The 17,280-nt window shown below is 50.7% G+C and overlaps 2 protein-coding genes across 3 annotated transcripts in view; both read right to left on the bottom strand.

Annotated features, from left to right (window-relative positions):
- Positions 1–1,603: 1,603 nt before the first annotated feature.
- rcc1 (regulator of chromosome condensation 1) lies at positions 1,604–7,252 on the bottom strand. Of its 2 annotated transcripts, none has more exons than XM_067238250.1 (10): positions 7,166–7,252; positions 6,418–6,518; positions 6,047–6,234; positions 5,532–5,711; positions 5,112–5,208; positions 4,509–4,631; positions 4,038–4,184; positions 3,624–3,743; positions 2,829–2,981; positions 1,604–2,400 (listed from the first exon to the last, which is right to left on the bottom strand). In XM_067238250.1, the coding sequence occupies exons 2-10, from the start codon at positions 6,503–6,505 to the stop codon at positions 2,225–2,227; spliced, it is 1,272 nt and encodes a 423-aa protein (XP_067094351.1). In that variant the 5' UTR covers positions 6,506–6,518; positions 7,166–7,252; the 3' UTR covers positions 1,604–2,224. The 2 variants fall into 2 exon arrangements, with proteins under 2 accessions (XP_067094351.1, XP_067094352.1); XM_067238251.1 differs by lacking the exon at positions 7,166–7,252 and adding an exon at positions 6,621–6,676.
- A 430-nt stretch (positions 7,253–7,682) lies between these two features.
- phactr4b (phosphatase and actin regulator 4b) overlaps positions 7,683–17,280 on the bottom strand; it is an 18,682-nt gene continuing 9,084 nt past the window's right edge. The window contains 12 exon segments of the mRNA XM_067238128.1: positions 7,683–9,248; positions 9,456–9,532; positions 9,682–9,819; positions 10,013–10,074; positions 10,380–10,435; positions 10,856–11,048; positions 11,625–11,917; positions 12,474–12,763; positions 12,765–13,003; positions 14,330–14,461; positions 15,030–15,041; positions 15,817–16,122. Of these exon segments, the coding sequence (XP_067094229.1) occupies positions 9,233–9,248; positions 9,456–9,532; positions 9,682–9,819; positions 10,013–10,074; positions 10,380–10,435; positions 10,856–11,048; positions 11,625–11,917; positions 12,474–12,763; positions 12,765–13,003; positions 14,330–14,461; positions 15,030–15,041; positions 15,817–16,122 (1,814 nt within the window). The 3' untranslated portion in view covers positions 7,683–9,232.

The raw sequence follows: 17,280 nt of genomic DNA, 5'->3' as shown, positions 1-17,280 counted from the left end.
GGACACAAACAAACAAGATTGCACAGACACGCACATACACACAGACATGCACTCACGCATGCACACAAATATGCACACCCCCAAAAATGCACACGCACACAAACAAACAAACATGCACACACACTCCCTCAAAGGTAATGTTTGTTGGCTCCATGTAATCACCGACCATTTTTGTACACAAGGCTCGAAATGTCCGATTAAAGGCAAAGAAAAACAGCATGGCGCTTCTCTCTGGTGGGTGATTGAATCGCTCTTGACGCCGCCTGTCTCATTCCCATTACCTGACCTGTAACAAAGGCCTTTACAGAGCCTGTGGGCTGAATCACTCCAGCACCCACACACTTTCTCTGCAGTTCAACTGTCATCCAACAACATAAAAACATACGGTGTGAATATGCAGTGCTAGGACGAATACTGGTTCAGGCAGGAATTGCTGTGGGAGATGTCGCTTGTGACAGTCGCTGAGGTGGACATTCAGACGTTCAGTTTGGTTTCAAATGTTGCTGCGACAGTGGCGTTTTAGTCGCGAGCCTCTGGTGAAGCAGCGCTGGGCCTGCGTGAGGTCGGTGGAAACTGTGCGCAAGTGATGAAGGGGTGTGAGGTCACAAATTCATATCCTCTCACGCGCGATTGACTGAGTGCTTGTGAGATAAACACACGCACACACACAGAGGATAATTAACAAGGACATCTGAGAGCACACGTTGCCAAACACTTCCTGGGGAGAGTACATTGGCTGACTGTCAAACAGTATTGCTTCTGATTTTTAAACAACAAGTAGGCTAAACCCATGTGATTGATGAGCACAATCAACTTCATAAAACCGGTAACGGAGGACGCAACCTGGACAGATTATAACACGACAGACACCCTGACCGTATTTGCTGGTAATTAAAGTGTTTAATCAATTAATTTGGGTCACAATTTCACGTCAAGATTGCACGTAAATTCCTTTAAAAATAAACGCAATGCAGACTTGGAGGTATTTAATCCTACACTTGAAAGTTAATAAATACTCAGCTCCTCTGCCCAACATCTTGACGAGCAATTTGTTGGTGGCATGTTCAATTAATATGTTTAATGACTCAGCCCACTATCTAGACAGACTTTAATTGGTTTTCCTTTATCAAAACAATGAGGAAGCCGTATGATAAACGAATCAAACTCAGCACAATGTTGCACATGAGCCAAATACAAATACAATTCGCTTTCACCCTGTTTGGATGCATTTATCTCCCAAAACACATCACCACACCAGCCTTACACAGCCTGTGATGCAGCCGGCCTTACACAGCCTGCGATGCAGCCGGCCTTACACAGCCTGCGATGCAGCCGGCCTTACACAGCCTGCGATGCAGCCGGCCTTACACAGCCTGCGATGCAGCTGGCCTTACACAGCCTGCGATGCAGCCGGCCTTACACAGCCTGCGATGCAGCTGGCCTTAAACAGCCTGTGATGCAGCCAGCGTTAAACAGCCTGTGATGCAGCCAGCCTTACACAACCTGCAGCCGGCCTTACACAGCCTGCGATGCAGCCGGCCGTCACTGCAGAATTTAAGCAGTATTAAACTCAATAAATAAGGAATATTAAAGACGAAGAATGTAAACAAAGTTGGACTTTTAATTTCACATAAGCAAACAGTGTGATACAGTATGCAGTACATTTTAGAACTAGTACAACCTAATGAGTGTGCAAGGGGTACAAGGAGCAGATTCAGGTTCGTGGGGCTAATGTCAGAATGCTCTTCTGAACTTGTGTCAGAACTTGTATTGCTCTGAGGAATATGGAAATCTTTAAAAGACGGTGGACTCATTCATTAAAAAGCTTGTTGATCATTTTCCCTCATACAATCATACACACACACACACACACACACACTAAAGATTTGTAATAAAAAGAAAAGAAAAAAATCTAGATTTAAAAAAATAGTTTCTTTCTCGTGTTTATCATGATCAACTGAACCACATCTGAAGATGTTTAGGGTTTTTGTTAGAGCCAAGAGCTGTCGTAACTGGGAGCTAGTTTCAAACTGCGCCCTCAACAAGACCCCGTTCCCTCAACAAGACCCCGATCCCTCAACAAGACCCTGTTCCCTCCAAGGCTTGGATCTGTGGAGTAAGTCACATCAGCTACACCCCCCCCCCCCCCTCCCTCCCGCACGCAAGAACTCAACACAGCTGGTACACACCAAGGTCACCCCTCTACAGGCTGCAGGGGTGACCATCAGCTCTCCTGCTCATCTCTGACCAGCAGGACAGTGTGCTGCCCCCCGCTGGACACGGCCAGCACTGCGCGCTTCTCCAGCTGTTTCCCCGACATCTCCACGGGGCTCCACTCGTCGTCCTCCTCCCCCGTGCCAAGCTGCAGGTTGGTGCCCATGCCCCAGGAGTACACCGACCCTGCAGCACACACGGTCAACAACAATCACAACACCTTGTACTGAGTAGTGTGTGCGTACCATGTTAAGTATAAGTGTGTGTGTATTGTGCCAAAAGTATCCTCCCTTATACAAGAACGCTCCATCCCTATCTACGGTTGACACCTGCAAACCCCAAAACATGCAACCTCCGACCCTACACCTCCATTCAGCTGCCCTGGAGACACCAGACACAGGAAGTCTCACCTGCCCTGGAGACACCAGACACAGGAAGTCTCACCTGCCCTGGAGACACCAGACACAGGAAGTCTCACCTGCCCTGGAGACACCAGACACAGGAAGTCTCACCTGCCCTGGAGACACCAGACACAGGAAGTCTCACCTGCCCTGGAGACACCAGACACAGGAAGTCTCACCTGCCCTGGAGACACCAGACACAGGAAGTCTCACCTTGCTTGGTCACGGCGTAGCTGACGGAGGCACCGCACGCCACTCCCTGGGCGGGCCCGACGCCAGGCACCGGTGTGGGCTCGCTCTTCTCCTCTGCGCCCGCGCCCAGCCCCAGGCGGCCATACTCTGCCCGGCCCAGGCTGTATGCCTGGCCTGCATCGACACACAAATCAGGGAAATCCTCACTTTCAATTCAGTTGTTCAAAATCAAAGAAAGAGTTCATTAAGAGTTCATAATCAAAGTTCATTTGCAGCCTCCACAGTCCAATTTCAGCTCACAGACAGGTAGTTGCATGATCAAAAGGCACAGTTCAACATATGCAGGTCAAAACAGTAAAAAAAAAATATTATTATTTATTTGCCAAGTTCCACAGGGATACTAACAAGTTTGATTCCAAAACCAGGAATGAGTGAAAAGCTCTGGCTCAACTAGGTTAGCATGCTGTTAATCAACAAGCCGGTCACGGCTGGGCAGGCTGTGGAGAGTCAGGCCTTGAGACTGACTCCATGTTCTAATGTGACTCAGTGGGATGTGGCTTTGATCTGGGGACAGGGATAGGAATAGCTCAGTTGTACAGCGTTTGGCTGCAAATCAAGGAGCTTTCAGTTTCACATAGGGGTAATCTGGGACATTGGGTAATGTGGGACACCTAAGCTCCAGAGTGGGTTTCCCCCCCCGCTATGACAATGTGTAGTCCCCCCAGAACTTTTACCCCTTGGATGCTACGTGACTGAAGTCACAAAACGTGATTGGTGTGGTGTCACAGAAAGGGGCCGGGCTCCTGCATGCCTTACCGTTGGAGTCGAGGCAGAGCGTGTGGTGCTGTCCGCCGGAGAAGCCCACCCAGGAGGTGGTGGAGTTCTTGAAGCAGGTCAGTTTCTCCGGGGCGAAGCACGTGTCCACGCTCTTGGTTCCTGGGAAACGCAAGAAAGGGACGGCGTGCTTTAGGCGGATTCCCACCCTGACGTCACATCGAGTGAACTTGTTAAAAGAGTGACACGAGAAAAGGTCGACCGCGTGTGAGTGTGTCATGGACATAAGCGAACTCATTTCTATTTTAGTGAATTTTCCTTTATTGTTATTCTATTAGGCACTTAACTTTTTAGCCTTTACTTCTTTGTATACTTTATATTTTTTACTGTATTGTTTTTATTTTCTCCTCTTGTCTCTCGTATCATGCCAGGCTCCATGTTTGTGTGGGTGCTCACCCAGCTGGTGGTAATTGGACAGTCCAAAGCCGTAGACGTGGCCCTCCTTAGACACGGCGAAGGTGAAGTAGGCCCCGCAGAAGGCATCCGTGAAGTGAACTTTGGCCCTGGACCGGACCTTCACCAACTGGGGTTCCAGCAGTCGGGCTTTAAAAAAAAACCATGCCATCACACACACACACACTAACATGAAAGAAACGGTGCCAATGTTCGAGTCCCAGCCCAGGAAGGGAAAAGCCTGCATGTATACTGTGCATTTTATGTACTGTATTTTATTGTGTGCATTTTACACACTTTTTCATGTTTTATTCTGTATTGTGGTACTTGCTAACTGGACGCCTCTACTGCATATCGCCTCTCGGGAAGAAATGAAGTGTGTTTAGTTGAGGACTTCTTCATGACCAGCGCTGCTGTGTGGTCTCTGTGCCGAGCTGTGGTCGGAGGTTTGCTGAATCCTCCACTGATACTCACACAGCCCTTTCCTGCCTCCTCTGTTGGCAAAGAACTCCGGCACCCTTCCCAGCTGCCCCTGCTCGCCACAGCCCGACGTGAAGAGGTCTCCACCCAGCGTCAGCATCACCAGGTGGTCGTTACCTAGCGACGGGGGGGGGGGGGAGACGAGGAAGTGAACAAGGGGCATCTGAGGGGGGAGGGAGGTGAGGCTGTGATCTAGAGCAGTGGTTCTCAACCCTGGTCCTTAGGGCCCCCCCACTGTCCTGCATGTTTTAGGTGTTTCCCTGCTCCAACACACCTGATTCAAATTAATGGGTCGTTATCTAGCTCTGTAAGTGCCTGGAAACTAACGTGCATTTATCTCAGGTGTGTCGGAGCCAGGAAACATCTAAAACATGAAGGACAGGGATTCCCTGAGGACCAGGGTTGGGAACCATTGATCTAGACGAGGTTGTTTCCCAACCCTGGTCCTTGGGACCCCCTGTCCTGCCTGTTTAAGATGTTTCCCTGCTCCAACACACATGATTCAAATGAACGGGCTGTTATCAGCCTTCTGCTGAGCTTCATAACGACCCCTTCATTAGAATCAGGTGTGGTGGTTGGGGTTGCGAAACATCTCACCTGAGACTATTTTCACCACAGGTTCTTTGATTGGGACCTTGACAGGCAGGGCACATTTCTTCATGGACTCCAACAGGCCGATGACTCCACTGTTATCCTGGTTCAGGACAACAAAGAATCCAGATTAGCAGCTGTGGTACACTTTAGCCTCATTTAGCCGACCACACAGCAAACACGGCTTGGTCTACAGCAGCATGTTTTCAACCTGTCCTGCATGTTTTAGACATTTCCCTGCTCCAACACACCTGATTCAGATGAAGGGGTCATTCTGCTGTGCAGAAGCCTGATAATGAACAGTTCATCCGAATCAGGTGTGTTGGAGCAGTGAAACATCTAAAACATACAGGACAGTGGGCCCTGAGGACCAGGGTGGAAGATCCCCGGTCTGCAGGACGTCAGTTGTGGTGGCATCTGACGTACCCTGAAGGAGCCCCAGAGGTACACGGCGCCGTCCTCAGTGAGAGCGGCTGTGTGGCTGTCTCCTGCCGACACCTGCACCACCCGGTCCTCCAGGACCACCTTCCCCGGCACCGTCTCAGAACCCTCCTCAGACGTCTCCCGGCCCAGGGCTCCCTCGTCGTTACAGCCGAACGTGTAGACCTACAGATGGGAGAGAAGACGGGGAGAGAATAGGGGAGGGGAGAGAAGGAAATAGGGGAGGGGAGAGAATGGAATAGGGGAGGAGGGAATATGGGAGGGGAGAGGAGGGAATAGGGGAGGGGAGAGGAGGGAATAGGGGAGGGGAGGGAGTGAGTGAGGGAAGAGTTGAGTGGGAGGGAGAGAGAGAGGGAAGAGAGAAGGAGGGAGAGCGAGGGAGATCGAGAAACAAGACTGTCAAGAACGTCATCCATGGAGCACCCTGATGGCTCACTGGGTAAGAGCATGTACCAGGCAAATGGCTTAATGCAAAGTGTACCCTCGTGTTGTTGACTTACGCTGCCCGTGTCGCTGACACAGACTGTGTGCATGCCTCCGGCTGCCACCTGCACCACCCCCTCGGGGAGGTTCACCAGAGCAGGCTTCTTCCTCTCCATGACATCCTCTCCCAGTCCCAACTGACCCACATCTCCCTGGCCCAGAACCAGGACCAGGCCCTTCTCCTGCCCATGGCTGCTGTGGGAGACTGTCACAACACACATAGCATACGCTGTATTCAGGGCAGGCCGAATGGGGACAAACCTTTTATTTAGCCATCTCGGAAAATAAACAAGGAGGGCAGTAACAAAAATGGCCGCCACTGGGCTATGTGGTGAGGAGGGTCTTTGCAGAACAGTGTCTGACAACGGGATTTTCAAACCACTGTTACCTTTAGCTTTCTTGGGACTTTTTGCTGTCTTTGCAGATTCCTCTGGCTTGATATCCAACTGTCTCTTTGCGGTCTTCTTAGGAGGCATGGCTTGTACAGATCTGGCAAGAAAGAACAACAAACAAGATCAACAACATTCTGAGTAAAGACAATGCATGACAAAGGGTAGTGACTTAGTTGGCCACTTGGCTAAAAGTACTTACTATACTGTACACTTTCTACTTAGTTGCTAGCTGACGCTGGTTACTACAGCCAGAATATATTCCTATCATAAGCAGCTAGCGAGCTACACGTTTTCGAGAAAGGGCAGTGAAGAGACTGACTTCGACAGATGCCACAACTTTTCCGTTTGTGACTCGACAGTCACAAGCAGAGCACAGCTGTTCACGTCGACAGGCTACACATATGTGGCCTTCTGGGCTTGCATGCTAGCTACCTACCTAACGGCATAACTTTCATAGTAAAACCATCCCACCAACGTAAACTAGCCGGTTAGACAGCTAACTGACGATAGTAAAGTTTACAAGTCGCCGACAAACTAACAGTGCTAGCGAGCTAGTTAATTTGCAAGTTAAAAGTGAACTACAGCAGGCAGGTTGTGTTGCAATGCTAGCTAAACATCCATCCTAGTTAGCTAGCTAGCTAGCTACTGACACATGAATTAAAAATTCGGTAAATCAAAATAAAGAAAACATTTCCAGAAGTGACACATTTTCCGATATAAAATAAATATTTTCCATGACGTTACCTTCACCGTAAACGATTCAATTTTGTAATAAATCTTGGTCTCTTCAGCTACCTAAGCTAGCCGAAACGGTCAATGTGTTGCTTACGGCGTTTCCCAGTCTGCACCACTTTCAACACGCGCCCTTGAAACACGTAAGTTTTTAAAGAGACAGTAGCTGTCGCAGAGAGTCTGATATTTTAACAGGTTAGAAATAAAAGCGAAAAGGACACCTCGTCAAGGCCAACCACTGTGATCAATTTCCATACATAGTACATTGCGTGGGGATATTGAAAATATGGTTCACGTTATGATTTTTCCTCCATTTATTCGTCACGAATTGCTTGTTCATGTTTACCTACTAATTCCACCAGCAGATGTCAGCGCAGGCTTAGACTGGAGGTCACAACAGATGCCATTAGTCGGTTGAATTAAAAATCAAATGTAATTTGTTTAGTCTTATTTACAACCAATATCACAGGGGACTTGTAAAAAAGTGGATGAGATCATCGTCGTATTTGAAGTAACTTTTATTCACAGTTCTCTGAAGAAGACTTTGAACAAGAATGTGTAAGGTTTTTTAATTAGATCCGGGGGTGGCTATTTGCATGAAAAGATAAGATAAGTCAGTTTCTAAAACTCCACATTGAATTAAAAAAACAAAACTAACTAATACAGAAAAGGCGCACTTTAGTATTCCCATTCTTGTAGTGTTCAACCATACACGGATATTTTGTGCTTAAAAAAATAGCAACCTATAATACTTTTATTATATTTAAAATGTATTTTCAAATTATAGGAAGACGCGATATTCACAACAGTCAGTTAAATCTAAATGAATCTGTACATCATAGAACCCTGTAATCTACTGGCCTGAAAACAACGCATGATAAAACACTCCTGCCGTTAAAAATGTTGTTGCCGAAATGGCTCCCTGTCAACCGTAAAATCACTAAATGGTGTTTTTATTTTATTTTTATATTTCATAATGGCATGATCTACTGCCACTGCACTGAGACTTTCTGCAACTTTTGCGACATAGAACTCCTAGTTATGATGCCAACAACCATAAACCTATCATTTAAAACTGCTACTCGTTGCATGGTTTGACCTATAAAGGGAAGTAGAAAAGAAGAATAAAAAAAAGTAAATAAAAAGGTTCTGCTTCAATTGCACTGGAATCTGAGTGTTGGTTCATGCAGCGAATTGCAGAAATCATTGATATGAAATACCAGCTTTCTATGTTAGGTATGGAAAACTGCTTACCAACCAGGGCAACTATCTCCTTGTTGACCTTTCTTATGACTAATTGAAGCTCAAATTATCACCCCACATTACAACCATAAATACAGGCAAGGCAAATCAAGAGCAATCACTTTTGCTGTGATCATAATTACAATATAAAAATGTTTTGTGCATTACAGAGTATTTTGTTATTAGACCTCTCCAAGTTTCATTCTAAGAAATTACATAAATCTATACACAAGTACACAAATACACAAATATCCCAGAGCAAATCCAGTCCCGGAAACGTTGACTCCTGCTCTAAGTCTTCTTATCCTTCCGCTCTCTGCAGTTTTTAGAGTCTAACATCTATTATTACTGTGTTTATTATTGTCACCACCATCATTATAACTGTTATTATTACTGTTATGTTATAACAAGGGCTAGCTGTGCCATACAGAGTAGAAGCATGGAAGAAGAAGGCAACATAGAATGAGTCGGCCAGAGCTACAAATGGAACCAAGTCCCTGAGGGATACCACAAACATCAGCCCTCCAAGTTCAGGTCCTCCGCCAGCGCTCCACTCGGTTAGCATGTGGATCCCCCTGCTGTCGGGGAGGAGTACTGCATGTGTTCCTCAGCCCACAGGCCAGCCAGGTGTGAGAGGGTGAGGGAGGAGGGGTCCTCCTGTATGGAGTCAGTCCCAGGCTCGTCCCTGATTATCTGGACAGTACATTCACAGAGATGAAAAGGCAGTCTGTTTCTGGAGCACCAAGACCCAGGTTCTCCTCCAGGGGCCTGAGTCTCAGAGGAGACTCTGCCAGCCGGCGATTTAAGTGCTTCTCTTGCCAGTGTGGAGCGTAGACACTAAGGCCGATGAAACCTAAAAAATAAAAATAAAAACACCCAAAACAAACCAAAATGTTAAACCGATTCAAATGTTTAACGTTTTGTTAATGGTGACTAAAGTAAAGGACCGTAAACACAATGTCTGTCTTATGTAGGCTGGCGTACACAGTATGGTTAAGTGCTCACGCCATGTGAAGGTCATTCAAACAGCCTTATTCACTGTGCTATTAATAGGGATCACCTTGTATATATCCTACTGTCTTCGTGGACTTCCATTTCAGAGCTCTTGAACTCATTCAGCTCCTTCCGGATGGCAGCCTGCAGAAAACAGGCGAAACAGGGTCTATGAAACGGGCAGAACTGGAAGAGACTGACCGCAGTGTCTTCCAGACAAAGAACGCACATTTCCAAGAAGGCCCAGTTGTATTCACGACAAAATGAAGACGGTCGCCATGGTGATAGGTTACCTTATCGGCAGGCGTGAGCTTGGTCCAAGGTTTGTCGGCACGGCGATCGTAGTCGTGAGCGTTCGTGACCTCCACGTACTCATGGAAACGGAGGATCTTTCTAGCTTGTAGCTCAGCTACCGTGGGCCTCTGACTCAACTAGGATGTGAAGGACACATAAGGGTTACATCATCCAGAGTGTGCTTGTGTGTGTGTGCATGAGTGTGAATATGAGTATATACAAGTGTGTCTGTGTTTATAAGTGTGTGTGCGTGTATAAATGTGTGTGTGTGTGTATAAATGTGTGTGTGTGTGTGTGTGTGTATAAATGTGTGTGTGTGTGTGTGTGTACCTTTCTGGTGAGTCTCCTCTTGATCTCTCGGACCTCTGCCTGTCTGTCTGCCGGATTCTTGGCTAGAAAAACGCAAACAGTCTCACTATTAATTGTTGGAAATTAAAGAGTACATCACTGCTGTCCTTAATCTTTTTATAATCCAGGTTGTTAAGAAGTGGCCTGAGGCTGGTGGAATTTGGCCTAATTTATATAAATAACAATAATCCTCTGAGTGAGAGGAGAAGACCAACAGAGGTTTAGAAAGGGTTAGGTAAAACCTAGACAGAGGGAAGTACAGCAGGGTAGAGTTGAGTAGAAGAAGGGAGGAAGGAAAGGAGGAAGGAACGGAGGGAGGGAGGGTGGGAGGGAGGGTGGGAGGGCTTACGTTGAAGGATGTTCCTCTGCTCCAGCTCCTCAGCTGTGGGTCGCTGGCTGAGTCGCCTGGAGGATAAGACATGGATTATTATGATCATCCTCATCCTCACCACATCATCATCCTCACATCATCATCCTCATCACATCATCCTCATCCTCACATCATCCTCATCATCCTCACCACATCCTCATCCTCACATCATCCTCATCATCCTCACCACATCATCCTCACCACATCCTCATCCTCACATCATCCTCCTCATCCTCACCACATCATCCTCATCATCCTCACCACATCATCCTCACCACATCCTCATCCTCACATCATCCTCCTCATCCTCACCACATCATCCTCATCATCCTCATCTCCACCTCCCTCCCCAGGAATGAAGGACCAGCTCCAAAAGTCTTCCTCCATTCCCTTCTTCCCCAACACGGACATAATACGACCACACGCGTGTCAGCTTCCATCTGTATGTCCCACACCTGGTCAGCGCCGAGCCGATCTGAGTCCGGATGGCCTCCCACTGCTCCCTGCTCTGCCAGGTCAGACCGGTCTGCCCTGGGGGGAGATCGGAGCGCGTCCGCCTCTCCTGGAGCTGCCTCTCTGGGGCGCAGGGCCGGCTGCTCAGCTTCAGGGCCAGGGTGTCCTTCCTCTTCACTCTGCTGGCCAGCGCACCTGAACACAGACCACACACAGGGTCAGGTGTAGTACAGACCACACACAGGGTCAGGTGTAGTACAGACCACACACAGGGTCAGGTGTAGTACAGACCACACACAGGGTCAGGTGGAGTACAGACCACACACAGGGTCAGGTGTAGTACAGACCACACACAGGGTCAGGTGGAGTACAGACCACACACAGGGTCAGGTGTTGTACAGACCACACACAGGGTCAGGTGTAGTACAGACCACACACAGGGTCAGGTGGAGTACAGACCACACACAGGGTCAGGTGGAGTACAGACCACACACAGGGTCAGGTGGAGTACAGACCACACACAGGGTCAGGTGTAGTACAGACCACACACAGGGTCAGGTGTAGTACAGACCACACACAGGATCAGGTGTAGTACAGACCACACACAGGGTCAGGTGGAGTACAGACCACACACAGGGTCAGGTGGAGTACAGACCACACACAGGGTCAGGTGGAGTACAGACCACACACAGGGTCAGGGTACAGGTGTAGAACACACACTAACACACACCCTGTTCACTTCCAGATGCCCTCTCACTGAACACGACTTACTAGGAGGCGGCTCGTCCTCTTCATCCTCATCATCCTCCTCCTCATCTTTATAGAGCACCGGCCCATCCGAGTCACTGTCCTCCCCGTGCATGTCCCGCTCTTCCTCCTCCTCCTCCTCATCCTCCTCCTCCTCCTCCTCCTCCTCGCTGCTGTTGGGTCCCTCCGGGATCACGCTGATGTTGGGCTCTCCCACAATGCACCTGCGGCTGCGCGGCTCTAGCTCCGGCTGGGGGATCTCCCCTTCGTACTCGTCATCCTCCTCGTCATCCTCCTCCGAGTAGTCGTCCTCGGCCCTGAGGGAGAGAGGGAGGGCGGGCGGGATGGAGGGAGGTCAGGGGAAACATGGAGGGAGTATCTGGGATACCCCTGCAGATCCTGCAGGGTCAACTTGCTTGTGACGTGCTTATGGTCATCACAATCAGCAAATCTTGCTTTGTTATCTAGTCATGTGTTCTGTCTTGTTAGCCACGCATTGTGTTCCTGCTGAGACCCACTATGTTCTGATGACGGTGAATGATGTGGTAACCGCCTGCCTAATAATGAACCTTTACTGGTTGTGTGTTATCTTGCTTTTCTCTATTCACCATAAACACCTCCCTTCTGACCTTCATGCCTCAGAGAAGCTTTGCTAGTTCCGCTGTGTGTCAGAATTAGCCATTTTTATGTTAAACTCTCTCTCCAATCTGCCGATTACTTAGCCCGTAAAAACCCAGAACCCTACAGAACAGCCAAAACATTCCTGAAGAGATCAACTTTCCTTCATCACAGTGTCAAATCCGTACGATTAGTCTAGCTAGCCTCGACCTCACTGCATACATGTTGGAAGCGTTTCCCAGCGGCAGGACTCACAGTTTGAGGGGCTGGATGCTCACAGCCAATGGCCGGCCCCGGTCTCCCTGGTACTCAGGCGGAGTGTCAAAGAGCAGGGTGTGAGCGCGCTGGGCCCCGTCTGGGTGGGGCTGGGCCGGGCCGGGGCTGGACAGGGCCCTCTGGATCATGATGTGGAGGGGGATGGGCGCGGGCCGCTGGTGGGGCTCGTTGGTGGGGCTGGGGGGGTCAAAGAGCATGGGCTGGGGGAGAGGGTGGGGGTAGGAGTGCTGGTGGATGAGGTGGTGGGTGTGGAGGTGCTGGCGGGGGGGGGGACGGGGGGATGTGGGTGGGCAGGGGCGGGGACGGAGGGGGCGGGGGCAGCTGGAAGCCCAGCAGGGGGCGGCTGTGGTCCTCGGGAGACCGCAGGGAGGAGGGGGACGCCGGCTGGGGGGCGCCGCTGGTGTCCTCGGTGATGCGCTTGGTGACGGGCGTGGTTCTCTTAGGGGGCATTGGAGGGGAGGGTTTGAAGGGAACCAGGCTAGCGGCCCCACCGGTCTGCGACAGTTCTGCTGTGGAGGAGAAGATCATATTAGTCAACTACCACACAGACCAACACAAACACACGAATATGTCTGTGAGCGACTGTAATGTTAGCGTAATGTACAGCTGAACACGGCTGGAGCGGTCAAATCTAGGTTTGTTCGGTCAAATCTAGATTCAGCCAGGTTTCAGCTGTAGAACAGGAAAGAGTGGCATGCCTTTAATAGCTACCCACTATACCGTACAAGCCCATAGGACATGAGTGTGTACACATGACCAGATACATTCAATCCCAGATCACTTGACCGAGTTCACATGAATGCATACATACACAATCCCAGGTCATGTGACCGGGCCATATGAATGCATAAATACACAAACCCAGGTCACGTGACTGGGCCCATATGAATGCATAGCCTACCAGGCATCGCATAACAGACCAGTGCCCCTGGCACGCAAGTATGCTCTGCATAGGCAGCCCCTCTCTCTCACTCTCTCTCTCTCTGTCTCTCTCTCACACACACACACACACCAGTAGCCAGAAGCATGTCAGCACAGCATCTCAGCGCCGGGTGCAGAGTGTTCTAGAACGTGTCTGGTGTCTGCGACCAGCTGATGACAGGATGGAATCTCTTTGTGACTGCATGCACACTCCCAGATCCGTTAGCTGGATGGGGGGCGGGGGTGGGTGGGAGGGGAGGGTGTCTGACGTGACAAGTAAAGACAGAGAAGCATGGTGGGGGGGGGGGGGGGAGCAGGGGGCGCGGCTGTGTCATAGCTTCTGCTGCTGACCGACTGACCGCCTGGCTTGAAGCGTGCAATAGACTGGATTGAATTGGATTATGACTTCCTCTCCAAACAGAGTCAAGCCCCCCCCCACCAGAGCAGATGTTGTGTGGATTAGTCTGCATGGGCCAGCCAAGCCAACCCATCCTGGCAGACTCTCAGTCATCCTCATGCCACAAGGTGCTAGTACACTATTACAGTGTACAGCTGGACATGCACACACACACCGCGTACACTCATGTTTACATATTCACACACACACACGTGTCTGTACACCCAGCCACACACACATGCATGTGTACGCATGCACACACACACACACACACACACACACACACACTCTCATATAAAGCCTATGGTGCTCGTTGTGGGCATGCAGCCTGTGGATGAAGGACCCCTCCGGTGGACAGCCGGACACACAGCAAGACCCCCGCTCCAGCACTGCTTCAGGGCGGGGCCAAAACTCCCGGAACGGAGGGGGGAGGGAGGGGGGACGGGGGGCGGCGAGGGGGGGCATTCCACAGGCAGGCTCCCAGGGCCAGGGCGTGGCCAGCGGGGCGTCGTGTTACCTGAGCGCAGGCCTCCGGGCCGCCGGCACAGGTAGACTGGCAGGGACAGGTAGACGTCATAGTCGCCCTCTCTCTTCCAGCAGGACCAGTAGAGGGGCAGCTGGCTGCTGTCTGCCCCCTGGAGGGTGGAGGCTTGGGGGGGGGGGGGGGAGGGGAAGCCGTCAGGTGCTCAACACAGTTTAATGGGACTTGCAGTGCCTTATGGGACTTGTAGTACCTTACGGGACTTGTAGTGCCAGCCTAGGTATTCCTTCCAGCTGTGTCCACGTCTTATAAGACACTAGCTTCGGTCTACATGGTCGAAGAATTTCAGGACCGGAATACATGATTTTCTTTCATACCAAAACATTTCAATGGTTTCAATTATCTGTGAAAGAATCCTTGAATTTCCCGACACAGTGGCTTCAATACCACATCAAGTCATAGTAGGGCATCAGTGACAAGCCAAGGCACCACCCTCCTGCCCACCGTGCTACACAGGCACGCAGGTTAGAAAGAGGCGCATTAAAAACGCGCCCCAAAAGTTAACAGCCTATCACAGGCACTAACGAGGGCTGGCTGACAGCAGGCGGCACTGCCAGGGGAATAAACCCAACACCCCCGGGGAGAGAAGCCTCCAGAACAACAACAACAACCGCCTCGACCGCGACCACTGGCGTCGTGGCAGCGGCGCGCGCCCGAGCAGCAAACACGCCGCCACAGAGGAGAGCTCCTGGGAGAGCGGCGCGGAGGAGAGAAGCTGCTTCTAAAATAGTCCTGTCTTATTAAGCAATCAGCTGGGGGAACAGCTGCACGAGCTGGAGATAACATCAATTATCAGGAGGAGAGAGAGAGACAGGCAGAGAGATGGAAGAGAGAGAGACAGACAGAGAGAGACGGAGAGAGCTGTAGGATAAACGTCATAAACAGGAAGAGAGAGAGACAGAGAGATGGAGAGAGACAGAAAGAGAGAGAGAGACAGAACGGACGGAGAGAGGGAGAGAGACAAAGAGGACAGAGAGAGCGAGACAGAGAAGGAAAGAGAGAGAGAGGAAAAGAGAGACAGAGAGAAAGCAGGTCCCAGACAGAAGTGAGAGATAGTTCCTCTGTGTGGGGGGGGATATGATACATGTTGTTCTTTTCCAGAAGCACCCATGTAGTACGCGGAAAGAGCCTTAGACGTGGGCGCTGAGCAGCGAGCACACACACATGTGAACATAGCATTTCCTGTGCCAGATTAGTGTCCCAAGTGATGGGAACCCAAGAAGCCTGGCAGTGAGGGTGTGAGGGTGTGAGTGTGTGTGTGACTATGTGAGTGTGTTAGTGTGTGTAAGTGTGTGACTGCGTGAGGGTGTGAGTGATGCTGACAGTGCGGGTGAACTGCACATGCTCACAACCGGTCTGTCCCCCCCCCCCCCCCCCCCCCCCCACCCCCGACACCCACAGACTAAGTAGGCATCCAATAGGAGCAGCCGCTCCCGCTACTCACCCAACATGGCCGCCGCCGCCCGCGCTCCTGTTGGCCGGCTTGGGAGGGGGGAGGGGCGGCTGCTTGGCGTGGTGGGGGGCGGGGCTGGCCGCCAGGGACACGACGGCCGAGGACTGGGGGCTGGCGCCGGCCGAGGAGGCTGCCCGCGCCGGCTTGGCCACGGCGGAGGAGGAGGGGTAGGTGGGCGTTAGGTGGTTGGGCGAGGTGCCTCCCTGGTCGGGGGCGGAGCTCACCAGCCACTTGGGGGGCATGACGGGCTGCTTGGGGGGCAGGGGCTCACGCAGGGTGTCGCGCACCGAGTCCGGGTCGAAGTGGCCGTCCGACTCTGAGGAAGTGAGAGAGAGAGAGAGAGAGAGAGAGAGAGAGAGAGAGAGAGAGAGAGAGAGAGAGAGAGAGAGAGAGAGAGAGAGAGAGAGAGAGAGAGAGAAAAAAGGTCAAAAAACACACAGAGCAGGAAGGAAGGGTGAGGGGGTGGGTGACCATGGTTACCATCCAGCAACCGCAAGGAAGTCGAGCCTGCGCGGGGTCTAATTATGTCACAAGACATCACACGACCACAAGGGTGCAGATGAAGAGGAGCTGACGTCTGCTTCCGAGCGCTCAAAACCATCAACGAACACTCAGCTGCTGCTGATGATGATGATGATGATGATGTGGTGATGATGATGATGATGATGATGGTGGTGATTGATGATGATGCTGAAGATGATGATGATGATGGTGATGATGATGATGATGATGGTGGTGATGATGATGATGCTGAAGGATGATGATGATGAGCTGCTGCTGATGATGATGATGCTGCTGCTGATGATGATGCTGATGATAATGATGATGATGATGATGATGCTGCTGCTGCTGATGATGCTGCTGCTGCTGATGATGATGATGATGCTGCTGCTGCTGATGATTGATGCTGCTGCTGCTGCTGCTGATGATGCTGCTGCTGCTGATGATGATGATGCTGATGATGCTGATGCTGCTGATGATGCTGATGCTGATGATGATGATGATGCTGCTGCTGCTGATGATGATGATGATGCTGATGATGATGCTGCTGATGATGATGCTGATGCTGATGATGATGCTGATGCTGCTGCTGCTGCTGATGATGATGATGATGATGATGATGCTGCTGCTGATGATGATGATGATGCTGCTTCTGCTGATGATGATGGTGATGATGATGATGATTCAGGGGAGACGCACGCCTGCTCGCCGCCAAACTTTTCGTTATTGAACGACAGCGAGGGAGACAGAGATGGCTTCTTCGTTACGTGACGCACCTCCATTAAACTATAAATGTTTCAGTCTCAGCGTGAAGCTCAGATGGCTGTGCCCCCCCCCCCAGGCCCCCCCCCCCCCCCTGTGATCTGGCTTGTTTGAGATTTACACTATCAGGGGATCAGCTGTGAAGTAAACAGAGCACGCAGCGGTAATTACCCCCCCCCCCCCCACCCCCACGTCCCACGTCCCCTCCTCC

This window comes from Osmerus mordax, chromosome 6 (genome assembly GCF_038355195.1).
Source record: "Osmerus mordax isolate fOsmMor3 chromosome 6, fOsmMor3.pri, whole genome shotgun sequence".
NCBI lineage: Eukaryota > Metazoa > Chordata > Actinopteri > Osmeriformes > Osmeridae > Osmerus > Osmerus mordax.
Note: the sequence above shows the minus strand (reverse complement) of the source record. Positions and strands in the feature narration are given on the sequence as shown.